Source organism: Dendropsophus ebraccatus, chromosome 3 (assembly GCF_027789765.1).
Source record: "Dendropsophus ebraccatus isolate aDenEbr1 chromosome 3, aDenEbr1.pat, whole genome shotgun sequence".
In the NCBI taxonomy this organism is placed as follows: Eukaryota; Metazoa; Chordata; class Amphibia; order Anura; family Hylidae; genus Dendropsophus; species Dendropsophus ebraccatus.
This window is the reverse complement of record NC_091456.1, coordinates 56663339-56685795: the sequence shown is the minus strand read 5'-3', so window position 1 is coordinate 56685795 and position 22457 is coordinate 56663339. Positions and strand designations below refer to the sequence as shown.

The 22457-nt window shown below is 39.5% G+C and overlaps 1 protein-coding gene across 1 annotated transcript in view; it reads left to right on the top strand.

The window, feature by feature from the left end:
- VPS13A (vacuolar protein sorting 13 homolog A) overlaps positions 1-20447 on the top strand; it is a 153830-nt gene extending 133383 nt beyond the window's left edge. Inside the window, exons 66-72 of the mRNA XM_069961812.1 lie at positions 1919-1964; positions 2051-2174; positions 3943-4057; positions 13920-14005; positions 15071-15194; positions 17495-17569; positions 20264-20447. Coding sequence (XP_069817913.1) covers positions 1919-1964; positions 2051-2174; positions 3943-4057; positions 13920-14005; positions 15071-15194; positions 17495-17569; positions 20264-20317 — 624 coding nt within the window. The 3' untranslated portion in view covers positions 20318-20447. The remainder of the gene's footprint in view (positions 1-1918; positions 1965-2050; positions 2175-3942; positions 4058-13919; positions 14006-15070; positions 15195-17494; positions 17570-20263) is intronic.
- Positions 20448-22457: the final 2010 nt, after the last annotated feature.

Below are 22457 nucleotides of genomic sequence, written 5' to 3'. Positions count from 1 at the left end.
TTTCAAAATCTAAATCAACAGTAGATGTGAAATAAAGCAAGTTTGCAATTTACATTCATTATTTTTTGTTGTTGTTATCATGCTGTAAAACAAAGCTGAACTTACCAGAAATCCAGGTCCAGTCTCCTAAAAAAAACTGACTAAACACCCAAATTCCCGCCAGTACAGAGTGTCACGGCTCAATGTGTCCATCAGTCACATGACTGCCTTCTCTCTGTGAGCGCTCAGATGACCTGGGATACACAGGACTTCCTGTTTTCTGACTGTTTTTTGAGAAAAAAGAACTGTCAGGAAACAGGAAGTGCTGTGTTTTCCATGATAACTAAAAAATATAAAATAATGAATGTACTGTATATTGCAAATTTGTGTTTTATCACATCTACTGTAGATTTATATTTTAAAAGTTATATTGTCACTGACACTTTAAAGGCGTAGTGCGGCGTTTAACTTTTATTCACTAAATAACACACATTACAAAGTTATACAACTTTGTAATGTGTGTTAGTTAAGTGAATGGCCCCCTTCCCCGTGTTCCCCCCACCCCGGAAGTGTGGTGCTGTATACTTACGTATTTGCTTTCAACCCCGGCCGCCATCTTGGGTTGACAACGTCATCTTCGGAAGGCCGGCCGGACTGCTCCAGCCATCCCTCATGCTGGCCCCCCTCTGCCGCCTCATCAGCTGCTCAGCCGCGATTGGCAGAGCATAGTTATGCATAGTGCATAGTAACGCCGCACTACCCCTTTAAGCATTACAGAGTGTCCATTCGAATCAAGTGGCAGTTCATGTAATGCAGGACAGGACAGGTCTTCCAGATAGTGACATATTGTAGACTTCACTAATAGGGTAACTTTAACTTTGTATTGTGTGTTATTTAGTGAATAAAAGTTCAACGCCGCACTACCCCTTTAAATAGGCTTTCACAAACTTTGCATAGATCAATAGTACAAGCAAATATAAGAAACTTTATAATATATCTTAGCAGACAAAAAAAGCTTACTTCTCCTATTATCAAGCAGCTTCCCCACCCCACTAAACTGCCTTCCAATATAAAATCTGATATATGCCAAATATAATGGCCAGGTATAGTGTTGCTTCTCATAGACACACTAATAGGAACTGATCCTGAAAAGTCACCTTAAACAACAGGTACCCTTTAAGGCCATGTTTATAGTTTATTTTTTAAATAATAGTTATAACCATGGTCATGATAACGTTACAGGTGGTCTTGGGTGTAATACTGCCATTTTACATGCAACTTGGGACATTTGTTTATGCATTTTTGTGTGTAATCATGTAAAAGTACTTGAAAGTTGCGAGCAAAAAAAATATTTTTAACGTAAAAATGCTGCAAAAAGCTTGTAAATAAAGTTTTGAGCCTCAAAATACACTGTGTAGACATAGCCCCCAGGCCATTTTATGCAGGCTGACACTGACTGAGCCCTGTAAAGGCCTGGTAAACTTGCAGTCATGTGGATGGGCCACACTACCCATCGCTGCAGCACATTAAACCACATTATGGGTGCTCTGTAGACTGGGGGAGAGTTATCAAACATGGTGTAAAGTGGAATTGTCTTAGTTGCCCCTAGCAACCAATCAGATTCCACCTTTCATTTTTCAAAGAATCTGTGAAGAATGAAAGGTGGAATCTGATTGGTTGCTAGGGGCAACTGAGCCAGTTTCACTTTACACCATGTTTGATAAATCTCCCCCCTGTGTTTTCATTGTTCCTGGCATTAGTGTTTTATACACTCCATATCTCCTCCCCCAGGTAGCAGGTGATACCTTGGTATATGAAGCCTATGTTCACCTGTCCTGTGTTTACTTTTCTTATTCTTAAAGAAGTGTTTCTGTGGTGTCACTTGTGTGCCCCAACAACATTTTATGAAGCTGAGTCACTATTTATTCTCTCTCCTCAGGGCTTTGTCAGTGGGATTACAGGGATTGTTACAAAACCTATTAAAGGTACAGTGAATAAATCTGTTTAGATAACAATGTCATGTGGTTCTGTCTGCCAAGGTTTCTAATATCTCACACAATGTGTTTGCTAGGTGCTCAGAAGGAAGGAGCAGCTGGATTTTTTAAAGGAATTGGTAAAGGTTTAGTGGGTGCTGTAACCAGGCCAACAGGAGGCATCATAGACATGGCCAGCAGCACGTTTCAGGGAATCAAGAGGTAATCCATCATGTACTGTCCTTTCTATAATACTGTTTGATTGAAATAATGTTAATGACATGTTTGTTGAGCATTGTTGTCTTCAGAGTATTGTACTTTGTGTGAGGATACCCATTATAATATACATATTCTATGTCAAATGAAGGGAGAAAGAATATTTGTTTGGTAGTTGTAGGTTCTGTAAAAATTCAGTTTTAGGTGATTGTATATGGTATATGTAGGTTCTGTAAAGATTTAATCTTGGGTAATGTATGATAAATAATTTCCATTATTTTGCATAAAAAGACATAGAGGACATTTATTAAGGGCTCTGCGTCTATGTTTAGGTGGTTCATTGGATTTTTCACCCATTTTTGGTCTAAGTTCTATTGAAGAACTGACTTTTTTTTTTTTTTATCTGCTTGTTTTGAGTATTCACCAAAAAGTTTGTGTAATCTGGGATTAGCACCCGATCTGGCAGTGCTACATTTTAATAAGTCAGTCACAAGATACTGGAACAAAATATACATCAATCCTCATTACAATAGTAACACAAATTAGACCCCTTAGTAAATGTCCCCTATTGTGTGAACATAGCCTTACACTGATTTAGCAGCCTTAGGCTATGTTCACATTACGTATCAGACCGGCCATTCCGTGACCCCGGCTGGGTGATCTTTCCGGCTGTGGAGCTCTGATCAGAACTTACCATAGCACACAGTGAAGCGAGCGGCCGGAGCCGCTTGCTTCACTGTGTGAACTGACAGGTCTTTCTGCAGTTGGAATTCACTAAATTCCGGCCGCAGAAAGCTGACATGTCAGTTTTTTCCGGCGCCGCATGGGATCCCGGCCGGAGCGCATACGATGTGTGTACACTCCGGCCGGGATCCCATTGAAAATAAGGCTATGTTCCACCCCTCAAAACTACGGCCATAGTTCTGCGGCGAGAACTACGAACGTAGTTTTACGTAGTGTGAACATAGCCTTAGGGGGCATTCACGTGTGCTGTGCATGGTCTGTATAGATTGTGCTGCGAAAATGGAGTTCGGAGCTCTTAGCATCATGATTCATTATGATGCCGGGATCTCTGAATCAGTTTGATTTGCGGCACTGTACAGACACAGTCGCACGGCACTCTGGAACTCCTGGCATCATGACTCATTTTAAGAAACTCTGTAATAGGTTTCATCAGACAAAAAAGCCTCCTTCTGTACTCAAGAAGCAATCTCCCAGCCTCCACCCCTGACTTCTTATCTGTGCATTATCAGGCAAACACGTCTTCATTACAGAGAAGCCAGTGAAGACAGGCTCTGCTCTCTCCATTCTATCCTTATGGAGGGGGGAGGGGCCGAGGGAGATGTAGGAGCAGGAAGAGGTGACACGAAGGTCAGCTGTTTATAGACTCTCTGGGCACCTAAAACGCTAAATTCAGGTGTCAGAAAGGTCAGTGCTTATCTATGATCTTACTGAGAGAAGATTGCAGGGTGTTGTGCTGTGCAGGACTGCTCCGTGCTCAGTCACTCCTAACATCCCCTCCCCTCTCCATAGCAACATAATGGAGAGAGAAATCCTGCTTCATCTGATGTGAGGGGGGAGGCTGGGAGATTGATTTTTTAGTACAGAAGGAAACTCTTTTAGTACATAAAACCTATTACAGAGTTTCTTAAAATCGCTTGTACTGTTGATATTTAATGTTTTCACAAAAATGACCCTGAAATGACAGTTACGCTTTAATGTCCCCTTATTGTGAAGGTGGAATGCTCATGCTGTGAATGTCTTTTATTTGCAGAGCTACGGACTCTTCTGATGAGGTAGAGAGTCTTCGCCCACCACGATTTCTTCATGAAGATGGTGTTATACGACCGTATAGGCTGAGGGAAGGCACTGGAAGCCAAATGCTACAGGTGATGGCAACTCATTTGTAGAGAGCATCCATAGTTCTTAAAAGAAGATACAGAGCTATATTACATGCACTGGGTCACACTGTTTCTACCATTTCTAAGCTTGTATATAATATGTTATATATAAACCTATTACTGCTTGTTCTTCAACTGGCTCTCCAAAACTTTCATGCAGTATATGCTATGAAAACACTCAGGGAATGTCTGGGAGTCAGAAACTTTCATCACCCAACACTTGGAAAGCACTAGGCTAGAATACACAAAGGGAATTATCTGTTCTGTTTCTATTCTGTTTATGTTCTGATAATATTTGTATTCATTGCTGTAAGACTTTTATAAGCTTTCTAATCGAAAAAAGAATAATTTTAGTTCTAATAGTAGAGAAACCAAAGCTGGATACGGCCCCTTTCACTTATGCGTTAATTCTGTCCACAAATGAGGACAGATGCGGACCCCTTCATTTCTATGGCCACACACACACCTGTAAGTATTATGGGTCTATTGCTAATGAAGGGGTCAGAAAGACTGCAGACTGGTTGCGGACAATTGTGGATTGACATCCGTAGTCCTGTCTGTAGCTGCAAGTCCGCGGCTACAGGTGGGACTACTAATGAGTAAATGTGGCTTAAAATTTACTAAATAACACATTTGATTTACTCTTCTTGAGTAAAAATTGTTACTACATTAATTTTACAATTATATTTTCTCAGCTTTATTGTCACCAGGGGAATCCTCATAGACTAGATTGTTGTGTTAGTGGGTGTGTGCTCCATGGGGCGTCCTTGGTTAGTTCATGGAGATTATGCCAAGAAATGTAATGCTGTATCTCTTCCTGGCAGTGATCTCAGGTGACATGTACAGTAGCACATGGGCTGGATTCAGTAGATGAAGGAGAGAACCAGGGCTCCCTTCAGACAGGAATATTGTAAGATATATAATGTAGATAGAAGCAAAGTAAAGACAAAGTGACAAACGTATTAGGTAAGGTTCTCTAAGACCTTTTTTTTTTATAAAGCTATGGGAGATGGTGGTGCACTGCCTGTACTACTACTGCACTGTATATGCACTCCAGCAGTCTTATACAGCACTGTACTGTATGTGAAGCCTCACCACTGCTTAACTCGCCAGGTAAAACCCACTATCCACGCTCGCAAAAACGTTCGAAAACCAAGCAAAGTTCGAATTCCAAACACTACTTCTGGGTAAATTTTCGTTCGAATACCAAGCAGTTCTAGTTCCAAAGCGTTCGAAAACCGAGGTATTACTGTAGTTCTGCCTCTTTAGCAAACCCAGTAAGGCTGGGTTCACACACAGCTGCTCAGACAATAACCAGGCTGCAAAACCACAAGCAATTTACTGTTGATAGTTTTGCAATGCATTTATTTGCATTTACATGCACGTGGTATCTGTTATTTGTAAGGGGACGTATACGATAGTGACAGAAGTAGACATGAGGGCATATGCAAATCATATCTGCATATAAAATATATTTTTGTGATTCACTGTCACTTCAGTATACTGTGTAGAGGCCATAACTAAAAGCTGTATTTGTATCCAAACAGTCAGCTCAGTATTAATATGTGTTGATTGTTGATAATACAAAGAACAATTGGAACATGTACAATCAATAGCTGATTTTTATTTTATATATATATATATATATATATATATATATATATATATATATATACAGTATATGTGTGTGTGTGTGTGTATATATATATATATATATAACAGTAAACACCTTATGGCTATGCTCACACAAGATGGCTGTCTTTTAATAAATAACGTCTGCAAATAATGTCTATAAAAATTATTTGCAGCTATTATAAAAACAATGGCTGTTATTTCACCTAAAAAGATGTTGTGGGATTATCCAGATTTAGTAAAAGGTGGATGCCTTCTTCCAGGAATAACAGCACTCTTGTCCTCTGTGTCTGATATTGCAGCTGAGGTCCATTAAAGTGAATAGAGCGGAGTTGTAGTACCACACACAACCTTAGGGCAATTGTGGTGCAATTTTTGTTAAAAAAAAAACACAAAACAACTGTTTTTTTTTAATCCCATATAACGCTATAACGCATTTAACTAATATATACAGCCTATCCACCTAATACTGGATGTGTATACTTACTAGAAGCATTGACCATAGGTAAATAATGATACATGCTTTAAATGATAATTTTTTTGCTTATATTTCTAAGAACAACATACATTTCTCATATTATTTGCAAGGTCACTGCATTTAAGTTTTTTACATTTCAGAGTATATTCATTATTCACATTTCATATATAACTGTTGTGAACAAACCTTGTGGTTACACCACCAGTGCATGTGTTCAGATCTTCTCTGTTTGTTTTTGGCTTTATAAAGACTTGTTTTTGCTTGTTTTTTTTATTTGTTTTTAATAAATACTTTTATTTTAAACTATTTGAATTTATTATTGTCTTTTAGCTTAGGCACTTGCATTTCTTTTTTTCCAGTCTATAAAAGGACTAAAAAGAGCACAAAACTACACCAGACATCTTTTTCTTGTTTTGTTACTTGTCCCTACCATTATTCATGCCTTCATAACTAAATCTTGCATTTCTGTTCAAATTACATTATAGTGTTATGTTTGTTTTTCTATTAAAGTGTACCTGTCGTTTAAATTTCTTTGAAGAAATCAATAGTACAGACGATTTTCAGTAACTTATTAGCCAAAAAAAATGAATTTTTATCATGAAAAAGCAGTTTGAAGCTCCTCCTCCCCCCCCCCCCTTTCTTCATAGTTTTCTATGGAGAGGGGAGGGGTGGAGGGAGATGAGGCACCAAAACAGGACAACAAAGAGTAAATTTAGAGCCACATCACCGGGCTATCTCCTCTAAAGTCAGCACTGACCTCTGAATAGTGGCTTTCACACAGGTTCCGCTGTGTAATCCTTTGTTCTCTGCTCTCTGCTGGTGACTAATCTCCCTCCTCCCCCCTCCATAGGTTACACAGGGCACGTCTGATGGAAAAGAGTTGTGATTTCCTGATAATAGACAGTGAATTAGAGAGAGGAGGGGGGGGGGGGTGGCCTGGGGAAAGTCTTTTTGAATGCAGATAATGGCATATTTGCCTAATAAACTCGATTACAAAGTTTCATAAAATCGCCTGGACTATTGATTTCTGCAAGAAAAAAAAAAAATGACTGACACTTTAAAGCGACTCTGTACCCACAATCTGACCCATCAAGCCGCTTGTACCTTCGGATAGCTGCTTTTAATCCAAGATCTGTCTTGCGGTCCGTTTGGCAGGTGATTCAGTTATTGTCCAAAAAAATACTTTTAAACCCTGTGCCAAACGGGAGTATCTGTGCCCTAACTTTGCACCACCTCTCCGTCTCTCCTCCCCCACCCTCTTTATCGTTAGGAATGCTCCAGGCAGATTGCCTCCTATTCCCCACCCGTGGCAGCCCGGCACACAGGCTGGATCGTTAAGGACCTGTGCAATGTTCAGCATGTAGAAAATGTTCCAGTGGCATTCCTAATGATGAAGAGGGTGGGGAGGAGGGATGTAGGGGTGGTGCAAAGTTAGGGCACAGATACTCCTGTTTGGCACGGGCTTCAAATTTAAAAGTATTTTTTTTAGGACAATAGCTGCATCACCTGCCAAACGGACCCCAGGACAGATCTTGGATTAAAAGCAGCTATCTGGTACAAGTGGTTTTGGGGGGGTCATATTGTGGGTACAGAGTCGCTTTAAGTGAATCCTGGAAAGTTACAGTGTGTACAGCATTGGCTTCAGAGAAAAGGGAATGCATACACTCCTTTTTTTTTTTTTTGGAACTTTTGCCTGGTCATCACTGGCCATCATACTACATACTGTATGCCATTCTCAGGGGTATAATAATCCTTTCCTACCATGTTGCATAGGTGTTATCTTTGCTGTATAAATAAGACAACATATCTATTGCTAATTATATATTAAACAATAATAGTATTTTTTTCTTACTTAAAAGGTCACTTGTTTCAAGGAACATCTCTTCATTCAATAGTTTTTGTGACTCCTAACATATTTGTAAAGTACTTCATTTATCAAAAACCCCAGAAAATAACCCCTAAATTCTTACCTCAGCAACCTATTCTAATAAACACAAACAGGTTTTCAAAATGTTTTGAAAATACAGGTATGCTTTAAACAATGTCTCCATCCTAGTAAAAATCAGGTGATCTCAGGGTGTGGGGCATAAAATGTCCAGTGCCCCTACGGGTGTTAAAAAGCATTACATCGAAGGGCATTCCACATAAAATACAGATATGCTTAACACTGCTGCAAACAGCTAATGCAAGTTCTGAATGAGGGACTTATTAGGCTTTTATAGGTGTATACCACTCATTTTGAGTTTGCTATCCTTTATTGGACAATTTTTTCTTTAGTACCAACTTGTTTTTGTTGGATATTGGATGAAAAGCCAGAAACTCAGAAAGATGGTGATTTGGCATAATATATGTTCCTAGATCAAAATACAGTGAATAAATTAAAACTCTGGCCCAGATTTATCAAACTGTGTGAAATATAAACTTCTCATTGCAACCAATCACAGATCAACTACAATTTCCTAAAGCTAAAACTGAGCTATGATAATCTGCTATGCGGAGCCTTCACTCGTTTCTGTTCTGCACAGCTTGATAAAGCCATACCAATGTAGTTTAGGTTTTAGTTTCACCATTTCAGAAGTATTTGTATATACTGCCATGTCTAACTGATGAGTTAATATTCTGACCACCTAACATTCTAGCTTTTTTACATTTGTATGCAACACACGTGCCATACTGTACATTTGTACTAAACAGGCTGCAGCACAAGGGCACATGACGTATATTTGAACAGTTTTATTTATGTGGAATATGTATCATATGGAATATTTTTAAAGGTTTTTACATGCCTGCTCCCAAAAATGCACAGTTACAGGGCATTATAAAGCTGTTAACCTGTATTCAAAGTTTGTTAAATGAACACAAAAAAAAGTGAAGTTATGGGAAAGAAGATAAAGAAGAAATTCATGTTTAAGTGTAATGATGTTGAGTAGAGATGAGCAAATTTACAGTAGTAACTAAGCAAATCGCTTTGTTAGCTTGGCAGTCGGCTCATTAGTCTGCTGCCTTTTAACTCTGCGTGCCTGGAAAAGCTTGATTCAGTCCTGGGAAGCTTCCCCCAGATTCTCAAGACTGGATCCAGCTTTTCCCGGCACCCGGGGAGGATCGACACGGACTACAAAAGCAGCTGGCTGACAAGCCGACTGCCGAGCTAACAAAGCTATATACTTTGTTATTACTGTAAATTCGCTCATCTCTACTGTTGGGTTCAGCTGCTAAATAGGATGACCACAAGCAAGGACTGCACTGACATTGTTAGGGATGTCCGTGCAGCTCTTGCATTTTACATAAATAATAAAGTTTATAGCTCTTCTGTTGCAGTGCAGCCTTTGCCTGTGTTTCCAGCTCACTGCTGATGCTAATACTGCTGCTCATCCTATTACCCTATAGTGTTCCTCCAGATGAAGGCAAAAATAAACCATGAGGAAGAAGCCATTTTACTAATTTTAGGGAGATAAATTCCTTCTCAACTCCAAATATGGCATCATATCCTAGAAAATCTCTGAATCAACAACCCTTCCCCAGAGTTACTATGCCTGTAATACAATTTTGCACTCCAGAAATGAATCCAGAATCCATGACCACATCCTTTGGCACAGATATCTATAGTCCTACTGCCCCCACAGTAAAGAATCCCTTTCTTTTCTGGTGTAAATGTAGAGGGAGTCCCCTTGTTTACAGATACAGTCCTAATTAAAAACATGAAACTGACAAAAGTATTTATGCATCTTATTTAGAACTAATGAAAATCAGACATTGCTTTTTTAATCGTGGTTTAACAGAAAAAAAAAAAACTAATGAAACTGGCCTGGACAAAAATGATGGTAACCTTAGCTTAATATTTAGTTGCACTACTAAAGTTTGCTAAAATATATCGCTATCTCCCTGTGTTAAATGGGGTGTGCTGCCGACAGCAATATATTTAAAGCGACTCTGTACCCAGAATCTGACCCCCCCCAAACCACTTGTACCTTCGGATAGCTGCTTTTAATCCAAGATCTGTCCTGCGGTCCGTTTGGCAGGTGATGCAGTTATTGTCATAAAAATTTTTAAAATTGCTGCCCCGTGCCCTACAGGCGTATCTGTGCCCTAACTTTGCACCACCCCCTCTGTCCCTCCTCCCCATCCTCTTCATCATTAGAAATGCCACTGAAACATTTACTTCTGTTTGAACATTGCTCAGGTGTCTTAACAATCAAGCCCATGTGCTGTGGGAACACAGGTGGTGAATAGGAGGCAATCTGCCTGGAGCATTCCTAATGATGAAGAGGGTGGGGAGGAGGGACGGAGGGGCAGGTGCAAAGTTAGTGCACAGATATGCCTGTAGGGCACGGGGCAGCAATTTTAAAAGTAATTTTTTATGACCATAACTGCATCACCTGCCAAACGGACCACAGGACAGATCTTGGATTAAAAGCAGCTATCTGAAGGTACAAGTGGTTTGGGGGGTCAGATTGTGGGTACAGAGTCGCTTTAAATGGACTGCACGAATGATACAGTGATCATTTGTATGGCCTGGCAGCATGATCGTGCCTTGCAAACAAGCACCAATCTCGCTAATCAGGACACACCTTAGTTTTAAATAATGTACCTCTGGTTAAATTAATTTTAATTTAAGGTTAACATTATTTTTTGTCCAGGCCAGTTTTATTAGTTTGATTTTTACATTTTTTTTTTTCTCTTCAACCACAATTCAAACCAATGTCTGATATCATTAGCTAATTTTCATTATATTAAAATGTATTATTACTTTTGCCAGTATCAAGTTATTTCAGTGACCTTTGTGGGTTTTTCTTTTTTTAACAAAATGATACCAAAATTTTGTCCACGTGTTTACATAGTTATTAGGTCACCCTTTAGCCGTCATTTTTCTAAACTAAATAATCCTAATTGTAATAACTTTTCTGGGTACTGCTGTTCTCCCATTCCACGCCTCCTCCCCGCCTTGTCACGCTGGCTGCATACGCCAGGGAGAAGGGGCAAATCTGGACCTTCTCCTTGGCATATGCCTCAGGCGGACATTTCATAAATGTCCCCCCATATTCTATATGCAGTCTGAATAGTGATTTGTTCAATGGTGAAAATATTTCTTTGTCTTGTACATATACGCCCTTTTTGACGCACCCCATGATCTTATTTGCGTTGGTAGCAGCTGGTTGTTACAGTTAAATTTAATGTCAACTAAAACTCTAACCTAAGTCTTTTCAGTCATGTTACGCTTGTTCATTTAGTATTTCATTAAAGTTGAGCAAACTTCAAGCATGCTCGAGTTTGTCTGAACCTGAGTGTGCAAAATTTGGTTAGTGACTGAGGGGGAAGTGAGCGCTGACCTGACAGATCCCCAGGTGCTGTCTGTGCTATTACACACAGACATCGAGGGAGGGGCTGCCTGGACAAATTTTAGATTGAAGAGAGCAAGAGCGTCCCTATCATGATCAGGATTTTAGAACATGATCAAAGACAACGATGTGCCAACATTGTGCAGCCATTTCTATCTTTTTGGATTGTGCATGTCGGCTGATTGTTTCCTTTCAACATGAGCTATCACACAAAATGATTATTTCCCCCCCCAACCCAACCCACACTGGTACTGGTAATAGCATGTGTAGCATGTTATAAAAGATATGCAGGCATACTATGCAAAACTGTGCTGGTACAGTTATTTTGATATAAATCCAATTTTAATCATGATGGTGGTGAAGAGGGGGGGCCTAGGGTTCCTGTGCCTGCTATGCCTCGCTTCTCTCCCACCCCTCTCCTCGCAAGTAACGTCCAGATTATGCCACAGCCCTGGCCAAATCTTGCCTATACTGTGGCATAGTGAATCAGCACAGGCTCACTTAAGCTACTAGCAGCACCTGATAGATGTGCTAAAACATTCCTTTACCATGTCTTCTGTAGTAACATTATCTGCTAAGACTTTATTCCAGTGCTAGAGGCAGGGACAGAGCTTGGAACTATTAATCAGGGGAGAGGTGGGGCTATAACTAGTCGCTTTTCTCAGCTGGTCAGCACGCTCTGCTGGGGTGATTGGCAGGAAAAGAGGTTTTTAAAAGGCGTTTTTTCATGTCAGTTACCCCCGTAGAGCATTAGTTAGTGTTTTAGCACATCTATCGAGCACTGCTAGTAACTTTAGCAGCAAAGTTGTTGGCTTCCCTTAAATTTGGACACGTCAGTGCTGCTGCACTGCTTCACTGTGCCATAGCATGCTCAAGATTTGACCGGTTATCCAAATAACAGCACCAACCCAGTTATGAAAGGTATGCTTGGCCATGGTTCATTACCATTTGTACAAGCAGCTTTTGGGGGCTTGGGTTGCTGACAGATTTACTTGTAATGGAAACTGTCAAGCAGCTTAGTAAAGCTTCGGCTACTGACCCTCTCCTGGTGATGTTTCGGATGCTGTTTCCATTGTCAAGAAATTTTCGCCACTTGGCTTTATGCTCATTATGCTGATGAGTCCGACATCCATAGGAAATCACTGCGTAGCCTGATACCATATTTCCAACGACACAGATCTTGGTGTAAGAACAGTGTAAACTCCCACCATGAAAAAAGTAAGTTATCTATGTTGGTCTAGAAAAGATTGTTTTAACTAGTGATGGTCGTGAGGATTTCTGTAATTTTTGAAAAAGCCACAACAGAAGGTGCAGCCAGATGGTTGTGAGATCCGGATCAGTCTATGCAAATCTTATAACCAAGTATGGCGCAATAGAACAGAAAAATGGTGAGAAAAATAAAAACATTAACAACTAACCTTAGCACTTGCTGAAACTTCTGATTTACTAATACATGGCAATTTTAGTGCTATGTGTCAAAATCCTCTTAAGGGTAGCTTCACACGTACCGGATCCGCAGCGGATTTCTCGCTGCGAGTTTGCAGCGGATGCTGCAGATCCTGGTAGTGTGAAGTTGAATGAGCCACATACCCGCAGCGGAATTTCCATTTCGCTGCCAGTATGTCACCCGGCCCCTTTTACCTCCCGCAGCCCCTGGCCTGGAGCATACATTTCCTGCTCGGCGCTGCAGCTGTGTGTGAGGCTCCCGGCTCCCCTCGCTTCTTATCAGCCAATCAGCACGGCAGCACTGATTGGCTGATGGGGAGCCTCACACACAGCCGCGGTGCTGAGCAGGTAATGTATGCTCCGGGCTGGGGGCTGCAGGCGGCGGGGGGTTACAGGGGCCGGTATATGCGCAGTGGAATGAAAATTCTGCTGCGGATATGTAACCCCATAGACCTTCACACTACCAGGATCCACAGTGGATTTCGCTGGAAAATCGCAGCGTGAAATCTGCTGTGGATCCGGTATGTGTGAAGCTACCCTTAAGCTACATTTACAAGGGCAGTACAGTTACAGCATGGAAAGGGGGTAGAAAACCATCACATACAAAAATTATGATAAGATATATAAAATGGATGGTGATGTATGATTTGCATTAAGAAATGCAATGTAACTTACTAGAAGCCAATGTTCCAAGCACGCAATGATTTTAAACAGATTGTAAATTAATCCATTAAAAATTTAAAACAATCTTCAACATGCCCATGTAAAAAAAGCTTTATGTAATTCCAGATTTTTGTATAAAACCATCTTTTAGATTTTAGAATTTTGGTTGATTCCATGTTTTTAATGGCCTATGGACTTTCATGGTTCTATGGACTTTTTGAGGATGGGTAGCAATACATGCTAGCCATGTTCTATAATGTGTGCATTAACTGTATTTGTTTCTCTTTCATTGTAGAGAATTGAAAATGGAAGATTTGCCAAATGTAAATACTTTGCACATGCAATGGTCAATAACACAGATTTATTAATGGTGATGAAAAGGTATGTAGCCGATTTTACTTTTATGTCTGAGTGGCCTTAAGAGTGCCATATGCTGCCTAAAGTTCCTATCCTATTCAGTTCTGCTGCTGAATCTGATAGTGAGCCTGCTGTATTGAGCTGGAGAATGGATTTTCAAGGACACTTCTAGATGGAAGTGTTCAATTACATCAGGAGTATAGCAGTTCCGTTCCTGAAATGGAGCATATTGTCAAATAAGACAAAATGAAGATTGTCAATTTTTACTTACAGCACAATACTGGGTTGTTCTAACGTATGTTCCAGCATTGTTATATTATGTGAAATGGAAGTATTTCCTAAGGAGGCATGGAGTGGGCTGATCATCTGTAACAAGGAATTTGGATCTTTATTTGGCTTGCCTCATCAAAATAGCTATATATATATATATATATATATATATATATATATATATATATATATATATATATATATATTTATTTATTTAAAGTAGTCGATTCCTCTTTTAACGGGTCTTCTGATCTGGGGTAGTTATGCCTTATCCACAGTATGCACAGGATAGAGCACAACTAAGAGATTGCGAGGTCCGACTACAGGAGCGATCTTGAGTACGGGGACCCCGAAATCACTGCTTAATAACTCCATTTATTCTCTGTAGAGCTACCCAAGAGAGACAGAAGCTGCATGAGGGTCTCTTTGGCTGCCTCATAGAGAATGAATGGAGCTGTGGCGCATTTTATCCATATCACCAAATGCTGTTATATTACATGATATAATATAATTGTGTTTAATAATAAAAGTTACAATAACAAAACAGAAACAGACTTAGAAAAAGACAGTATGTTTCATTATCTAGCTCTAATCAGTAAAAAAAAAAATCTAGACACATTCACTTTAAGAGGCAGACTGGCCAGATTGTACGTCCTCAGTCTTTTACTGAACAGTATAGGGATGCTGTGTGCTTTCCGTATAGGCAGAGAAATGCAGTAATCTGCTGAGACCTTTTTAAGGATTTGGATCATTCAGATCTTATTGGTTTATATATGTGTTAATATAGAGAGGTAACCAAGAATCTACTTTCTCTTCTAGTGGTATCCTCTTTGTTACGAAGGGTACTTTCGGACAGCTTACATGTGAATGGCAGTATAGCTTTGATGAGTTTACCAAACAACCAGTCATTGTGAGCGGTAGAAGGCTGCGCATTGAAGCAAAGGTACTATGAAATTATTTAATATGTAATCTGATGTTTCTTTTTTTATATGGACAAGGAGAGAAAGGAGCTGCTACACCTCACACCTATGGCTGACACTAATGCCTCTCAGCTACATTTAAAAACCAATGCCAGGATGTTGTTATATATATATATTTTTTTAACTTTTATTTCTTTTATTTTCCAATAACAAAAAATATACAAAATGCGGTAACATCCTCACAACAAGGACAACCACTTATCATAACAACTTAATACAGTTTGTCGGCCAATAAATTATCTGTGCAGCAGAACAGTTCATACGCAGTAAATAATTAATCACCATTAGCATTATACCTCTATACAGGCTATACCATATATATGCGTACAGTATCAGTCCTTAACTGCTGCCAACCTACTGATAAAAACACAATAGTCCATGACTTCCCTGCAAAGGTAAAAAACATAGCAAGCCCCATGAACCTCAGAGCATATTCCCTCCTGGAAGCGGCTGCATGAAACCCATTAGCAGAGTCCAGGCTAGTAGCCTGTCTTTCAGCTTACCCAGCACACTGGGGAGCACACCTAGTCCAGGAGCGGAGTCCCACCAGTAAGTCCCGCCAAACTTCATCACCAACTGCGGGCACTTTATACTAACTCCCATCCTACCTGCACAAGGGAAGGGAGACCACGTGGGCCAACAGCTAACCGGCAGCCACCTCCACAGCTGTCCAGCGCACTGCCCGCAGCCTCCAGCAGCACATACCAGGGCCGACTTCCACACACCATGTACCACGTGCAGGCCCCCTGGTTCACATGAGTCCCCCCTACACTAACTCACCACTGTGTCAGTCAGCGACCGATAACCCCGCAAAGCGAGCACAAACAGGGAAGGGAGGCCATAGAACGGCCCTGCAACCCCAATGTCCCCCAAAACCCAGCAGGCACCGACAGCGGAGAAAGCTGCCACCAAGCAGCACTAGTGTAAACATGGTCCAATAACTCACCATTGCTCCTGCAGGTAGAATGGGAAAGATAGGAGGGACTAGTCATGTGTGCACAGGTGCCTCCTGCTAATTGTGGTCACATGGGTCGTCCAGGAGTGCAAACACTCAGAAAAGAGAGAATACGGACAAGGATAGAAAGGAGTGCTGCACCTCACACCTATGGCTGACACTAATGCCTCTCGGCTACATTTAAAAACCTACGCCAGGATGTTGGTATATAATTTGATCAAACCATATTGCCCCATGTACCCTTCCCTGTTTGTGCTCGCTTTGCGGGGTTAGCGGTCGCTGACTGACACAGTGTTGAGTTAGTGTAGGGACTCGTGAACCAGGGGACTTGCACGTGGTACATGGGGCAATATGGTTTGATCAAATTATATACCAACATCCTGGCGTTGGTTTTTAAATGTAGCCGAGAGCCATTAGTGTCAGCCATAGGTGTGAGGTGCAGCAGCCCCTTTCTCTCCTTGTCTGTATTTTATGTTTCTTTCTTTATGGTAGTGCTACAGAGGTACTGTATAAGATGAGAAAAAGAATTTTCTCGTTTTCAATAGACTGCACCATTCATAAGATGCAATGCCAGATAATGCCCATTGGCAAAAGTGTCCCTGTTTTCCTTTAAATCATTAAGAGAGGCAAATTTAGTACAATCCATATGGAATTCATAAAAAACCTTGATAATTGAAAGACCCATTATATGTGAGGCGTTATGCCCTTCTACCATTGTGCAGCTCCTTTTATGAAACCTAAGCCATGAATGAGGTGGTTGGTAATAAGTGGAAAGCTGGTGGCGTGCAGATGTCCTATGTAAAATGTATTTTGGGTGGTCTAGAAACTGGTAAGTAAGGAGTAGAACAGGCTGCATCAAAAAGCTACCGTGAAATAAGGTGTCCTGAGCGTCTACCACACAGCAATCTCTGAACTTTAAAACCCAGAATGTAGGTCAATAAAAGTTGGCTCTTTGAATTGATCAAGCCCCCTTCATAGATAGTTTATTTCTACAGCACTCAGTTAAAATATTGGCTGGAAATGCTTAGTGATTTTTTGGCAAAACTTTACGCAGGATGATGTATTGTAAAGTGAAATTTCCAAATGAGAAGTGGCGCCTGTTTACTGTACAACCTGTTCTTTGAACATCACAAGCTTAAATTGGATGAAAATTCCAGAAATGAATGCAAACACTGAGACTTTGCTTCCTCTAAGCAGTGGCCAGGACTAGAGAATGTATCACAAGGAGATGCATGGCAGACAATTTAGGCACAACGCAGATTAAAATGATGAGTCTGTTTCTTACATCTGAAATTGTTTATCCCGTAGGAACGAGTGAAATCTGTTTTTCATGCCAAAGAGTTTGGAAAAATAATAAATTTTAAAACTCCAGATGATGCCAAGGTAAATATATACAATATATTAGTTACCGTGTTCACTGTGTGGAGGTTCTAATAGAGTAATTAGTATTTATTCAGAAATTTGCCAGACTGACATATTTGTCTTTGATATGTAGCAAAGTAATAGACCTAGGATTTATACTGTGAAAAAAGAAAGTGCAAGTAATGTAGCAGTATAGTTTGTAAGGCTGATAAAAGATATATGTCCATCCAGTTCAACCTATTATAAGAAAAGCAGGATTGCCTGTGGCAAGCAGATTTTTAAAATCCATGTAAATGTTGACAGTTTTCATAAACAACTCCCTTTAATAGCTTGTGGACTGCCCCTGTAGCCCTCTTTGAACTTAGTGAAAGACACAAAGGTTCACTTCAGCATCGCTCTGTACCGCTCTCACTCCCCCCTCGACCTTTTTTGTTGCATTCAAGGCCAGGCAGAAAAGACTACATTCCACAGTTCCCCTGAATCTTAGGGTTTTGCCTCATAAGCTACATTTTTTTATGTCAACCCACATAAAGCAACATGATCTCAAGTATTTTGATACATCAAACTGATCATGATCTCTCGTATACAATAAATAGGCCCAACGCTATGGTATGATAAACACCCCTATATCATGAGTTTTGCACCACCATGCTTTACAATCCGCTCAGTGTACTGTGGCTTGAATTCAGTACTTGGGGGTCATCTGACTTACTGTCTGCAACCACTAGACCCAAAAAGAACAGTTTTGCTTTCATCAATCTACAATATATTGCACCATTTCTCTTTTCAAATTTTAACCTATTCAGAACATGTATTTTTTTCAACAAGACTTTGCAGGAAGTTCTTGTTGGTAACTTGGCTTTACTTAATCATCATATTGTAGCAGTACTCACTGGTAACTTCAGATCTTGTCTGATCCTTCTGGAGGTGATCATTTGCTGAGCCTTTGCTATTTTGGCAAATTTCTTGATCCATTCAAACATTAGTTTTCAGCTTCCCTCTATGTCTTTCAGGTTTTGGTTGCCACCTAATAATAATTTTAATAATAATAATAATTTTAGCTGAGCATCCTTTAATTTGCTGCACTTCTCTATACGTTTCCTTCTCCAATCAGCTTTTTAATCAAAGTAAGTTTTTCATTAGACAAATGTATGAAACAACACATTTTCCCAAGTATATGAGAAGGAAATGCACTATACCTAACATGTGCACCACTTTCCACCCTCTTACCTTAAACAAGAGCCACTGGATGAATGACTTCACCAATTTAACCACACTCCAGGACTTTGGAGTTTTGACTGAAGTCAGAGAAAAATTTACTGACTCAAACTCCAGCCTTGAAAAAAATGAAAATTTTACAATTGAAACTTCATATGAATTTTATGAATGTTACTCATCAATATATTGTAGGGTTCTATCAATCTAAGCATTGAGGGATGAATCATTTCCTCCATATATCAGGAATAATGCACTGGCCCTATTAGATAGTGATGGTCAGAAAAAAAAAAGGTTTGCGGCGACTATTTGGCAGTTTGTTTCTAAGCTGAAAGAGTTGTGGGGGAGGGGGAGGAGATCTGTGCTGTTCTTTTCTTAGATGCTGATTGTATATGAGCAGTAGTGTAACATGAAGATATCCTGTGTAATATAGAGAAGGAGAAGACATAAGTAGTGTAGCAGTATCCTTTGTCCTCAATGTGGTGTTTTCAATCTGGGAGAAGACTGGGTGTTTTTCTACAGTGTGCTATGGCTGCAGCAGGCTGTGTGTGCGCTAGTGCTACGGCTGAATCAAGTTACGTGTGTGTGTGTGCTTGAGAGAGAGACACACACATAAATTAAAGGTGTATTCTGGGCTTCAGTAAAAAAAAATCAGGGGGGCAGGGGGTGATGGGATTATATCATATTTACCCGTCCATGACTTCCTGCAGAGGCCACCAATCCTGTGATGTCATGGCCCCACTCAGAAAGGCCCGCTCAACCAAGAGTGAGGTGGGCCACAGCTGCAGTCACTGACTGGCTGAGCAGGTAGTTCCTGTGGGGTGGCGGTGATTTAGGAGCAGGGGCGCTGACAGAGAGCTATATTTATGTCTGACCTCTATATCAACTGGCACTGTTAGCAGTTTTTCCTTTGTGTATGGTGAATATTTACTTAGAAACATAGAAGACTGTCAGCAGGAAAAGATCACCTGCTCCATCTCATCTAGTTTTGAGTTCTTTAGGACATGGTGGCTGGAGCCTAGCTGCATTCACTGCATGCACAAAGGAGAATCTGCTTTATATCTTTGCCTGATTCCATTAGAAGTCGCTTCAGGATCATGTAGGACATTAGGAAGAAGCTGCTGAGCCAGGTCTACTTTACCCCATTGTGATAATAACTCCTCCAGAGTCGGGAGTCAGTCCCTGATGAAATTAAGGAGTCGGAGCTGCGGCTTACTGGCTCTACAGCACCACTCCTCACTGCTATTATTTTGAACAAGTTCCTTTTAATTAATAATCTTAGATTGAGCACCGTGCATGTCTTAATATTTTTTTTTCTACCAACCTTAAAAGTAAATTGCTATGTAGGAATATCACTAAAAAAGATTTATTTATCAGGTTAATGATCTTAGACTGAATTGTGTTTTTTATGCTACTATCTGTCTATATGTACTATTGTATTGTAGTGTGCTTTTTGTCCTATAATTTATAATATGTATGCTTCTCATTTAATTTATACAGTGGATTCTCTCTAAATTGGAAGAAGTTCGAGATCACTATCTAAGAGATACATAATCGTGAATGTCTACTCCCGTAAACCACATGCTGGATTTTTAACATACTGCAGTTTCAGAAGCCATCTTTTGTTCAACACTTTTAGAGTTGAAACCCCTCTTTATACAAGAATAAAACCTTATGTAAAGTTGGTACATTTTTTTTGTTTTCTATATATACACATATTATGTTATAAGGCTGTTTTTTCATCATGCAGTTACTTCATCTATATGTTATTCTCCTAGTACTGTACATAGAAATATTGCAATCTATTTATGGATCACCAATAATTTAGTATGGCCATCATACAACTGTATTTACCACCACTGTACAATGTAAAATATATTGCATAACTATACAATGAAAGGTTAACTAGTTTAATAAGTAGAATGTATTATTGGGTAGTGTTCACTGGCATGACAGAACATGCAGCTTTACTGATGACCTGAAAATCTATTGTCTGTTTTGGGTCTTAAATGCATGGGAGCAATGACAGTACGTGTCTACTAGACAGTACATTGGTCAATTTGGGACCCTCTTATTGTATGACTGCCTTAAAAAAGGTTAACCATTATTCTTTATAGCACCTTATTCACCTTCACACAGAATTTGCAGCTATTCTCTGGGTTCACATCTAGTGCATAAATCCTTCATTTAGAAGCCAGATTTACTGGTACAAATGCTGAATTGTATTAATTTCTCCTTCTTTATTAGAAATAAGTTGTTCAGAGATTGACCGCTCTGGTAATAAATTTACTGGTACTCGAGATTTCTCAAATAATATAACTTTTTTATTGGTGAATATATATAATTTTGTCACTAATACAATGACATAAATAATTTAAGAAAAAAATGAAAGTACAAATACAAAATAACTGTCAAACTGTAACATCTAAACATGTAAGATCCAAATTGTATATATACACTTTAAGGCCATGTTCACATGTGGCACGAACAGTGGCTGTTGTGTGGCACAGCCGTTGTCTGAGATGTTCACCCTCCCGATACTTCAATTACTTCATCTTAATTGGAATGCAGACTGTTAAAATTGAGTGGATAGCCGTTATTTGCCATTAAATAACAGCTATCCACTCAATTTCAACAGTGTGTGAACATAGCCGTTCTGTGTTTTCAATCCACTCCTGGTTTTGATTGTAAAATACTGAGCATAAATACTCTGTGGGAACATAGCCTAAGCCTATTGTTGGCACACCGTCAGAAGGAAGGCTTACAAACATTACAAATAATGTTCATCCAATAAAAACTGTGTGAACATAGCCTAAATATGTCTCTTGTTGACAAGACAAGGAGAGCAATATAAATAACAGAAAATAAGAATCTAAAAAGGAGAAATATAATAATGATGGAAATAATTATAGCAATTTGCTATGTTCACACAACGTATCTCCCGCAGGAACATTATTTTTTTACAGTTGAATTGTGGGCACTGTTGGGTGTGCATGCAAATAAATTAACCGTTCTCTACAATATAAAGTACGGCCACCTCCCGTACTTTACATTGTGTTAACAGCTATTGCCTCTGGACGCTGTTTGGGCACCAGTGTCCGGAAATAATAGGCATGTTCATTATTTTAAAAATACTTTTAAAATAACAATGTCGGAACATAGCGGGCTGCATTGCATTGCTGCCCCTGCAGAATAGAACAGATGCTGATTTAATTTCAATCAGCGTCTGTTCTGTAAAAAAACGTGTGAACATAGCCATACAATGATTTCTTTGTCTTCATTAATTTGCTATGATTGTTTTTATCATTATATTGTTTTCTTTTCAGGTAGCATCTTCAATTATTTTTTATTCTATTATTGCTAACGAGAGATTCTAGATTTTATCTTTTGTTTTAAAACGTTTGTATGCTTGGCAGTAGTTTTTACTTTCATTGGTTCTTTTATTTGTTTTTTCTTTAGTGCCTTCTCCATAGGGACAGAACAATATGTAAATACCAATAAAAAGTAATATGATTTGAGAAACCTTGAATATCGGTATACTTTTTTTTATTCCTGTTTGCTTTTTTTTGTCAACAGAATATGATTTCATATAATCTTGTCCCCATACAAACTATGCCAGCAAGTGTTGTCTCCCAAAGTGTACTACACAGTGTCATGTCATCTGTGCTAAATTCACTAAATTTATAGATATTTC